The sequence below is a fragment of the Solea senegalensis genome, unplaced genomic scaffold, assembly GCF_019176455.1.
Source record: "Solea senegalensis isolate Sse05_10M unplaced genomic scaffold, IFAPA_SoseM_1 scf7180000013762, whole genome shotgun sequence".
Lineage (NCBI taxonomy): Eukaryota > Metazoa > Chordata > Actinopteri > Pleuronectiformes > Soleidae > Solea > Solea senegalensis.
Window position 1 is genome coordinate 197,110 of NW_025320889.1, and position 11,851 is coordinate 208,960.

General features: G+C 40.0%; 1 protein-coding gene across 1 annotated transcript; it reads left to right on the forward strand.

The window, feature by feature from the left end:
• Nucleotides 1-1,420: 1,420 nt before the first annotated feature.
• On the forward strand, nucleotides 1,421-11,787 carry nadsyn1 (NAD synthetase 1). The gene is made up of 21 exons (XM_044015701.1): nucleotides 1,421-1,634; nucleotides 2,280-2,340; nucleotides 3,127-3,243; nucleotides 3,555-3,608; nucleotides 4,262-4,351; nucleotides 4,559-4,610; nucleotides 4,944-5,032; nucleotides 5,145-5,262; nucleotides 5,803-5,934; nucleotides 6,193-6,264; nucleotides 6,808-6,932; nucleotides 7,014-7,062; nucleotides 7,358-7,460; nucleotides 7,853-8,021; nucleotides 8,664-8,799; nucleotides 8,927-9,033; nucleotides 9,714-9,845; nucleotides 10,050-10,119; nucleotides 10,367-10,495; nucleotides 10,731-10,907; nucleotides 11,005-11,787. The coding sequence occupies exons 1-21, from the start codon at nucleotides 1,550-1,552 to the stop codon at nucleotides 11,035-11,037; spliced, it is 2,100 nt and encodes a 699-aa protein (XP_043871636.1). The 5' UTR covers nucleotides 1,421-1,549; the 3' UTR covers nucleotides 11,038-11,787.
• The last annotated feature ends 64 nt before the right edge of the window (nucleotides 11,788-11,851 follow it).

Here is an 11,851-nt window from a genome sequence, read left to right on the forward strand (position 1 = left end):
GTCGCCTTTTCCCTATGAATCTTAATGTCCTTACATCGATCACAGCCACATCGTCGACCTTCATGCTTGTGCCATGTTGCTGTTTTTTCTTTTGATTTTTGTAAGAGCAAGGAATTCATCCGAGGGTTTGTTTGTTAGTGAGTGAAACGAGCGCTCACTGATCCACTAGATTTGAGTGTTTGACGACGTTGATGCCAACGCAGAGCTAATGAAGTCAGACTGAGGTTCGAACCAGTCCTGAAACATCAAGCACAGATCACATCACATAGAAAATGTGTATTAAAGTGATATGCAAAAAAAAGAAAAAGAAATGGGTCCTAGAGCTAAGGTTCAGTTACAGTTTTTTTTTTTCTACTTTGCTTGGTTTGTACAAGTGCACACATATGATGGAAGTACTAATTAAATACCTTCAGACCAACTGACTGTCTCTCCTCTGGATTTTGATAATAAATGATGTTTTTGTTACATACAGTATATCTATATATAACACTTTATACATGATATTATCTTAATTTGATGGGTCATATAGTGTTTTTGTGGCTCCAGATTAAATCTGTTTGGGTGGGGAGGGGACACAAAAATGGCTCTTTTAATACTAAAGGTTGCAGACCCCTGCACTGGAGTGATGTGATGCAGACAGTGGTGTCCACAGAAAGGGGAAGCGGGGGCAAAAACACTGCATGCTAATGTGTGTAAAAAAAATGAGGAGGTGCCTGACTGATATGTGGCCTCAAAAGGAAAATATAAATTTTAAAAAGCTGAGTACCTTTTTAGTGAAGAAAAGTGATCCAGATGTCCTTGCAACTTTGTTTCCGGTGGGTGTCCTTCCAAACAAAAAACCCCAAAGGGTGTCCTTATGAAGTTCCCTACTGACAGTGTCCCAAAGGGTGTCCTTAGAGTCCCTGTATCCCTGTGTGAGAAGGTGATGTTTAGTACTGTAGGTGTCCTAATGGGATAAACTCATGGTTCTGTACAGGTGCCTTTTTGATTTAGTGCCCTCTTAGTGTCCATATCAAGGTCCAAATTAAATTCAGTCCCTAGGGGCCGGACTGCCTTTGGCCCCGGGTCACAATTTGTCTGACTTAAAGCGTACTAGTGGCACCTGCCGTACTGGTGCACAGTAGGTGCCCTTTTAATTTTTGGAAGGGCATGCCAAGGTATCACAGCAATAAAAGTACAATACAATACAATAACTACAATCACATTTAGTCATAAGCAGTTCAAATAACTAAGTCTTAAGTTTTGCTTTTAAGAAGATAGATATTATTTTAGTTATATAAGACCCCCAACAAACCGTTTATTTTGGTTGTATTAGTAGTTTTAGTTTTTGTTGTAATTGTGCCAGCTCTCCAGCTGAGGGCAGTAGAGTGACAATAGAAGAGAAACAGTAGCGGCAGCAGAAGAAGAAGTCACGTGACGTCACAGTAGCAACTACACACACTAGTGTCCTCTGTAGCTACGGTTCATTTACACACACAAACAACAACATTTATTTTATTTAGCATTAACGTAAGCCACCTGGTTCTTTGACGCCACCGTCACCGAGGAAATGGGAAGAAAAGTGACTCTTGCAACGTGCTCGTTGAACCAATGGGCTTTGGATTTTGAGGGAAACTTGGAGCGAATACTGAAGAGTAAGTGCAAGAGAAGAGTTACGACTGACTGCTGCTTTAGCTTTGCCATGGAATGACAGAACGAGTGACTACTCGTCCAGTTTTAATGAAGGCGTTTGTTTCTGTACACCAGAGCTCTCAAACTCCCTGAATATAGCCGCCAAGTTAAAAACCGAGGAGAAATAATGCTTAACAATGTGAAAATTAGAGTAATCGTTGACTATAAACTCACCTGGAATCACATATAAATAATATTGAAAAATAAATAGCTAAAGTAATTACTATATTGCATAAATCCAGGTCTCTTTGTGATATATTGTTCTCTCTTAATGCCTTATATAACCAACTGTACTGAAAGTGCAACGCTGACATTCTTTATCGAACAAATTCCCAACTTTGATTTGTTATAAAAACAAGTCTTAAGATCTCATACGTTCTGAACAAGACTGGGTTGTGTTCAGGACATCTACGACTACTAGCGTATTTAAAATCAAACATTTGTAACTATACAGTGTTTGAGAAATTGTCATTTATTCAGTGCCTCATACAACCACTCTTCAAAAACAGCATTGAATGTTTGAGGTTTTGCTGAAAGTCTTGAACTCTTGAGTTTGACTTGTGTCAGAGGTCAAGACTTTCTTTGTTTCTTTCTGTCTCTCTGTGCAGGTGTTGAGATTGCAAAGACACGTGGAGCCAAATACAGACTGGGCCCAGAGCTGGAGATATGGTATGATATGATATGATATGATATTTCCACATATCCCTGACTATATGAAAAAATATATGCTTGTGTTGTGGCCCACAACTGTACTGCACATTATATAACGTGGGGTGTAGAGCAATCCTACGACTCTGAAAGTCAGTGTGAACTTGGCTTTACCCTGACACACTCCTTGTTTTTCCTGTATTGACCTTAAAGATGCCAGTAGAGAAGAAATAAAACATTAATATAGTATTGACTCTGGCCCAGTGATTCTGACTGAACCTGAGCCCCAAACCTGAATATTGTATTTAAATAATTCCTTTGACCCAGGCATGATGGTTCAGCTCAGGTATCTAAGCTTTAACCTGCAGTGCTGCTATTTCTTTCTCTCACACATCGATCCATTTGACACGGTCAGGAGAAATGCACCTGCTATGTCCTTCAGTGGACAGTCAACACAGGAATGTTGATGGGCAAGAGAGTAAACTAGACCTGCAACTATAGATTATTTCCATCATTGATGATGTTTTGTCCAAAAAATGTTACTTGATAATGAAAAATATATCAGTGTTTCCATATTTCAAAATTATTTCCTTAAGCTATTCAGTTTGCGGTCACAGGGGAACAAAGAAACCAGAACAAATTCACATAATGAGAAGCAGAAATTGTGGTGTTTTTATTTATTTACTTTTTTACCGTCACAATTACCACGATCTTGCACCTTGTAGCTCATCGGTTTTATAAGTTGCCATTGTTGTATTTAGGTTCACTTTAATCACTTTACATCGCATTCCTATTTTATTTTTACAGTGGGTATGGTTGTGCCGACCACTTCTACGAGTCAGACACGCTACTCCACAGCTTCGAAGTCCTGAGGAAGCTTCTGGAATCTCCCATCACCCAAGACATCATCTGTGATGTGGGAATGTGGGTATTAGATCAGAGTGACTGTTACTGCAATATTTAGAATTTTAAATTATTCATTTTAATGACCAAAAAACAGAAAAGCAACTGGTTGCTCTGGTGAGAGCCGGAGTAGAAAACATATACATATAATATTCCTGAAAACCAGAGGCTGCTTCAGAAAAGTACTCAAGAAATTAGTTTTAAGTAAAGAAATATCTGTGGATTATCACCAAACAAGACTTTCAGCTATAAGAGGTGTGATTTATTAGGGAGAAGGTTTGGTTCAGTCTCAAATGACTTACTGTACATGTCTGAATTTCTTTTCCTCTCAGGCCCATCATGCATCATAATGTGCGCTACAACTGCAGAGTCCTATTCCTCAACAGGTACGTCACCAGTCCACTGTCATAACTGACGTGCACTATAATGGACAGAAGTATAAAATTATGGTGTTTCAATCAGGCTTTGAGTGCTAGGCCCCTTATCTCAAAGGGGCCTGGCGGAAATAGGTCGAGCAAAGTCAGATACAGACTTTTCACAGGAGGCAGATTTATTCCCAATAAAATAATTTACTCTCTCATCATCCTCCTCCTCTTCCTCACATATACTTCACACACTGAGCAAGAAATAAGGTGACTGTAATTTGTGTTATATGTGTGTATATATATATATATATATGTATGTATATATATATATATATATATATATATATATATATATATATGTATATATATATATATATATATATATATATATATATGTATATATATATATATATATATATATATATATATATATATATACAGTAGCACTATATTTCTGGTTTTCCCTCCAAGTACCACCAGAGGAAGCTCGCTTACCACTGGTGGTACACGTACCACAGTTTGAGAACCCTAGGTCTAGAATAAATGGACACAAATTCCCATAGAAACACTTATTTATGACACTTTATGTCATTTATTTTATTTGTCACAATAATACCGTATACCTAACCCAGTATACACTAATTTATTAATTTATCTATGATTCATTCATATAGAAAGATACTGCTGATCAGACCTAAAATGGCGATGGCCAACGTCGGGAACTACAGAGAGATGCGCTGGTTTTCACCGTGGAATCAGTTAAGGTTGGTCATTGCAACAGTTATCAAACCTGGCACTTGTAAGAACAAGAACAACTAATGCCAGCTGCTACAAAAACTATAATGTTTTCCTCAAATGAGTTTTCCCAAAATGAGAAACTGATTTTATTTATGTCTAATGTGAGATTGTTTTACTTTTGGAAATGAAATTGATATGGATGATAGTGACTGTTTTATTTTTTATTATTTAAGGAAAGTGGAGGAATATTTCCTGCCCAGAATGATCCAGGAGGTAACAGGACAGGTAAAGAACCCTGTTTTTTTAATCATCATCAGGCCATATATTATCTACAGATTCCTGGAGGGGACAATGGGTGGAAAAAAATTGTTTTACTTTTACATATGGCAATTCCACTCTTATATAGTACTTACCCATCAAATGAGCTACTAGATTGAGATTAAATGCTAAGCTCAATAACTAACTACTACTGTAATTTTGAAATTAAAAACGACTCATTATTTCTATTGTATATAAATTTGAGCCTTTTTATCGTCCCACCTGGAGCTCCATAATGCTTCACAGTAAGCAGAAGAAGAGTCATTGTTTGTTATTGACCTGTGTTTTTGTCTTCATCAGGAAACTGTCCCATTTGGCAACTGTGTGCTGTCCACAAAGGACACTTGTATTGGCACTGAGTTATGTGCAGAGCTCTGGAGCCCCAGAAGGTAGAGCACCAGGGGAGTCTGTATGTGTTTCATAGTTTTCTGTGTAATGTCAAAAACAGTATTAAAAAAAAAACCTGAAACCTGAAGACTGAATGTTCTCGCTTTTTCTCAGCCCTCATGTTGACATGGGTCTGGATGGTGTCGAAATCTTCACCAATTCATCGGCTAGTCACCATGAGCTCCGCAAAGCCGACCAAAGAGTCAACCTGGTCAAGTCAGCCACCACCAAGGTATGATCTAACTGGAAGCAAACATGGGAATAGTATATTTATGCTATGCACAGGCGCAGTAAGGGCTGAGTAAAGCAAATGCAGAGATTCTCCTCTTCACACATTATATATGTTAGACTATAGAAGCTGTAAACATGTGGAAAAGATTATTACTATGGAGATGAGACGTCTTCTGTTCAGACTGTCTGAAAAATGTTTTTTTCAAATGTTGTAATAATATAAAAATCTGTTCACTCAGTTTCTTCTGCCTTTGGTTTTTTAGTTCCAGTGTTTCCTTGGATGCAAAAGCACTCCCAAAATCTGTCTCTGCCACTTTATTTAAAATTAAAAATAAGAGCGGAAACTATTTGAGCCATTTATTGGCGAAAAAAAAAGCACTATTAGTGGACATAATGTAGAACGTTGCAGTAGAATTTGTAAATACTACTCACCCACATTTATCAACATGGTTTGATTAATGCCAGAATCAACCATTAAGACTCACCAAAGACTTGTGTTACATGCAGAATTTGTGTGTTGTTGCTGTTGTTGTTGTTCCAGAGTGGAGGAATCTACCTGTACGCCAACCAGGGGGGCTGTGATGGAGACCGTGTCTACTATGATGGCTGTGCCATGGTGGCCATCAACGGAGACATTGTTGCACAGGGAGCCCAGTTCTCCCTTGATGATGTGGTACGTGTGCAGTGACATAGATCCAAAAAATAAAATTATCTGTAAATAAGTTTCTGTGTATTTAATGTAATTGTAAAAGTGGACAGAAATAAGTTTAGTGTATTGAATATTAGGGTTACCATGGTGTCACACCAGCTATTTCACGGTTTCTTTGATCATCGTCATTGTTATTATTATTAATATTATTATTATTGTTATTATTATGATGCCTCTGCATTGGCAACAGCTGTTCTTTGTGTCTTTGTGTGTTTGTTGTAGGAGGTGATTACAGCCACACTTGACCTCGAGGATGTGCGTAGCTACAGGGGAGAAGTGTGTCAGCCACACTTGGTAAGAACTTACAGAATCATGGCTAATTGCTTCTTCTATTGCTTTTATTTATACATTTTCATACATTTACATTTCATCAGATATAAATCTCATGGTTGTCTTGTACCAGAAAACATCCATAGTGGAGGTTTCTCTCTCTTAGTTTGATAGTTTTGCCTGTTTCACATCATTATACGGTCACTTTTGCCCATTAATTGCAAGGAATTGCAAATAATTTGGGGTGTTCAAACAATTCAAACGAGAGAAAGAATTATAAGAGCCCAGGTAAAAAATTTGCTTATTAACAGTCATTCTTTAATGGCATAAATGGATGGCAAAGAAACTCATTTCATTTATATGCATATAATATAACAATAAATGCTTTGAATTCTGTGTCTTTTGTTTATTGACAGAAGCAAAATAAAACTACAAAGAAATAAACGCTGCTGCTGTGAAAGCTGCATTAACCGAACACATTGTTTTATATTAATGTACAAAATCGTTTGCTTGACAACCACATGACTGGTGGGCAAAGTCCTTCACTGTCGCACTTCTGCACCGTAGGAATGTGAACCCAAACCTTGCCACCGGGTCAAAGTTGACTTCTCCTTATCCACTTGTAACAATCTCTACCTCCCTACTCACCAACCAATAACATGGCACTTCCATACACCAGAGGAAGAGATCAGGTACTAGACACCATTCTATATATGCTGTTTTGTGTCTTGACAGAAAACCAGTATTATATTATTTTGATACCTGTGTTTCAGTTTAGGGCCGGCCTGCTGGTTGTGGGACTATCTGAGGAGAAGTGGACAGGTGAGGAGAGACATACTCATGCACAGGTTTACAGGTTTGGGACCAGGTTTTGGTCTCAATTATTAAATCCAGTGACTTGACACGTCTCGCACAATTGAAGATTTTCTGTAAAATCCACAGAAATGATCTTCCAGATCTGCTTTGATCACCGGTGTCCCAAGTATACAGTGGTTGTCATATTATGTAGAGATCAGTTAGTGCAAACAAACATTCAAAAAAGAAAGTGATGTAAACATAGCACATTTGTTGCAGTGCTCTTTGCAAATGCTTACGATGTTTAATGTCTGTGTTCCAGGCTGGTTTCTTGTTGCCGATGAGTGGAGGCGTGGATAGCTCCTCCACTGCCTGCATTGTCCACTCTATGTGTGTGCTGCTCTGCCAGGCTGTAGAGAACGGCAGTGAGTAAAAATCACACACAAAGACTCTCATTTGTACTATTTGCACACAATTTAGTTAAGGAGAGACACACTGTTGCACTGGTTGACGTTTAGACCTTCATTACCATGAAGCCATGAAAAACCTCAAACTGATTGATGATCAAAATAGTTTAGACGATTCATTTAGTAATCGATTAATCAAGTAATTGTTTCAGCCTTGAATTAAATACGTTTTAACCACGACCAAATGTGGTTTCTGTGATTGGATCTGAGGATGATTTCAGGAGGCATTGAGAGTGGACTGTGCGTGATTGGATGACTGAAGATGGATGTAAACACTAGATCAAGTTACATTTTTCATCCCTCACTCGGCTGTTTTCTTCAGCGTGACATTCTTTCTCTTCATTTGTCAGACAGTCAGGTACTGGAGGATATTCGCAGGGTGGTTGGGGACGACTCGTATTCTCCCCAACATGCAAGGGAGCTGTGTGGTCGCATCTTCACCACCTACTATATGGCCAGCGAGAACTCCTCTGAGGACACATGCAGCAGGGCCAAAGACCTGGCCAATCAGATTGGAAGGTAGGCAGGATTCTTTTTTTTTTGAAGGGTTTTTGTCAATTCAGGTCAGATTTTTACTCTTGCCTTTCCAGCAAGAAGACCAGGGTTCGCGACCAGGGCCTTTCTGTGGGTGTGGGTTGTCTGCGGGTTCTCCGGTTTCCTCCCACAGTCCAAAAACATGCAGATTAGGCAAATTGGACACTCTAAATTGACCATAGATGTGAGTGTGAGAGTGGATGGTTGTTTGTCTCTATGTGGCCCTGCGATGGACTGGCGACCTGTCCAGTTTGTACCTCGCCATTTCGGACTTTGTCAGCGGGCATTAGCACCATGACCCACATGTGGAGGATAAAGCGGTAGAAGATGAGTGAGATAGTGAGTGAGGTTCGATTTGTGTTTAATTACTGATGCAGAATCAAATAAATCCTGTGTAGCTTTAAGACAAAGGAAGCATATTTAAAATTGCATCATTAGGTTGGAACTTGTCTCTAACAGTGAAGTAAGCTGCAACTCCCAAGCAGTCTTGTATTAACTCTGACTTTGGTAGAAGTTGAAGTCATGATAGTCTCACCATTAGATGTCACTTATTCGTATCCACTGGAGGTAACTTGAGTGATTTGTGCAATTCTGTTTACTTATTTAACCTCATCTCTTTATATACAGCACACACATGAATATTAACATTGACATGGCAGTGAAAGGCATCCTGGGAATCTTCTCAGCGGTTACTGGAAAGTTGCCTCAGTTTCGTGCCAATGGAGGAAGCCACAGAGAAAACCTGGCGCTGCAGAATGTACAGGTTTGTCAACGTGCCACACTCGTTATGCAGTTTGTTTTCATAACACAAACCAAAGACTGTCCGCACTCTGTGGCATAGCAGTAACACAATTGTGATGCGTGTGTGTGTGTGTGTGTGTGTGTCCTAGGCTCGTGTCAGGATGGTCCTGGCCTACCTGTTTGCCCAGCTGAGTCTGTGGGCGAGGGGTAAACCAGGTGGATTGCTGGTGCTGGGCTCAGCCAACGTAGATGAGAGGTATTACTATAGTGATGTGGTTGTTCTACAATAAACACGGCATTTGTGAGAATCCATGGCTGCTTTCAGGCATGCACAGAAGTCTGGACATTCTCTAAAGATTGTCCTACCAGCCCCATCATCTAATCTCAGGATAATATCTGAGTGAGCTTTCCCACAAGGCTGCTCAGTGTCAATACAATCTGAAAAGGTTTTTAAAAAATACTCAGTCTTCTGGATTGGTGTCAGGATCACGACAAAAATTCAATTATTTCTTCCCTGGGTTATGAAAATTTGTTCTTAACTTCATTTAACTAAAGTGTACTATTGACTGTTGTTAATCCTAATGATGCTTTTTCATTTGCATGGGTATAAACACACAGACTTCATAGGTTCATAGCAATGATGCTGTTAAAATGAAACATGACACATACGTAAGTGTTTGAAAAAAAAATCAATTATCATCCTTAAATATTGCAATACATATGGAGTATATGCTGATGTGCTGTGACTTTTACAGCCCTAGGTGTTGATAACAGAATAAACTGCTGTGGTATGGTGCTTCACAGATTAGCAAAAATAACATATTCACCTGTTTACTGGTAAAGTGCTGCCACAAAATATTTTCCTAATGTGTGGATGCAGTAAAACCACAAAAAAAATGCTTACTTTTCTATTATTAAATCCCTTCACGCGTGCAGTCTGACCGGCTATTTCACCAAGTACGACTGCTCCAGTGCCGACATCAACCCAATAGGAGGCATCAGCAAGACCGACCTGAAAAGCTTCCTGCTTTACTGTGTTGAGCACTTCCAACTGACTGCTCTCAGACGGTGAGGACACTCTTCAGTCACATAATAAAGTTTGTTAGTGCTGAGAAATCAAGACACTGAACATGGGAGGAGTTAATGACTGAGGCAGAAATCAGTAACAGATTAAAACACACACACACACATATTCATGCAGCTAAACTTTTGACTTCTATTTATTTGGACTGCCTAAACAAAGTGTTAACCTTTTTGTGGTTTCCTGTGCAGAATCCTGGCTGCTCCACCCACAGCTGAACTGGAGCCACTTACAGATGGACAGGTGTCGCAGACAGATGAAGTAAGACAAAACAGCAAACCTTTGTCTATGCTAGTGGGCTGCTACCCTTTTTAAGTCCCTGTGACAACATCTTTGAGAAATGTGTTTCTAAACAGAGAACGTGAGAACATAATAATAATAATAATCAGCCATCCGTGTGTTAAATCCCTTCATAAAATAAAAAAAAAACACCCAAATGCTTTATGATTAAGTGGGATCATTTGTTTCCTTTGCTCACCTCTCAACACCACCGCCTCTCGATTTACAGGCAGACATGGGGATGACGTACTCGGAGTTATCCGTGATTGGCCGACTGAGGAAGATCTCAAAGTGCGGCCCCTTCAGTATGTTCTGTAAACTCATTCACCTGTGGAAGGATTCTCTGTCACCCACAGAGGTCAGTGAGTCTGCTCCGGCTCCTTCACCTACTACAACTGTAATCCTCCGTCAGAGGACATTTAGTGTACAAAATCCAAGTAGATTTTAATGACATGTCATCAACAACCTGTAATGAAAGTATGAAAATGTATGTTACTAAATATTATTCATGATAGTGAATACTGTGCCTTTTATCTGCGGCTAGTAGAAATATTACACTATCTTGAGAATGGTCTGTGTTTTTCTTTCTCCAGGTAGCGCAGAAGGTGAAGCACTTCTTCAGGATGTACTCGGTGAACCGTCATAAGATGACCATAGTGACGCCGTCTTACCACGCCGAGAGCTACAGTCCGGATGACAACCGCTTTGACCTCCGACCTTTCCTCTACAATGCGCGCTGGCCCTGGCAGTTCAGGTGCATCGACAACCAGGTAAAGGTGGAAGCAAAAAAAATGGTGAAATGATGTGATGCAGGCGACTTCAGCATCTTTAAAAGGCTGTCTCCATTGTGCGTTTTCTTACTCGCAGATCTCGCAGATGGAAGGAGACAACGTGGTTTGACGTGTCAACTGGAAATCCATCTGATCTGGGACACGTCGGTTATTATTTTGTGATTTTTCTACAGCTCTCTGAAGCCAATTACTTTACACTGTCATATCTGTTACATTTTACGACAGGCTGACTAAATATCATCACTCCTAAAGGCTGCTAAGAAACAACTAGGAATATATGCAACATACTATGTTGGGCACTTTTTCTTATTTTCATTTTCTCTAAATACATAAAATATCTGTGCCGAGAAAGAGATTACGGGGCAACACGGTGGTGTAGTGGTTAGCACTCTCGCCTTGAGTTTGCATGTTCTCCCCGTGTGTGCGTGGGTTCTCTCCGGGTTCTCCGGCTTCCTCCCACAGTCCAAAAACATGCAATGTGGGGATTAGGTGAATTGGACACTCTAAATTGACCGTAGGAGTGAGTGTGAGAGTGAATGGTTGTTTGTCTCTATCTGTGTGTGGCCCTGTGATGGACTGGCGAACTGTCCTGGGTGTACCCCGCCTATCGCCCGATGTAGCTGAGATTGGCACAGCACCCCCCGCGACCCTCTGGTGGAGGATAAAGCGGTAGATGACGACTGATGAGAAAGAGATTACCCTCTCAGATCTGGTCACTTTTGTTTTTGTTGCCTTTTTCTCTACGGAGCTCCCGCTACAGTTTCAGAGGACATTGTTTTTTACGACACGCCATAAACGTCCATCCATTGTCTGCCACTTTTGTCCTCACTGTCATAAAAACTCACCGCTGACGCTCCCCTCTCCTGGCCACGTGCATTTGTTTTCAACAGAGCTGGTGAACACAAGCCGTGGAGCTTGTCCAT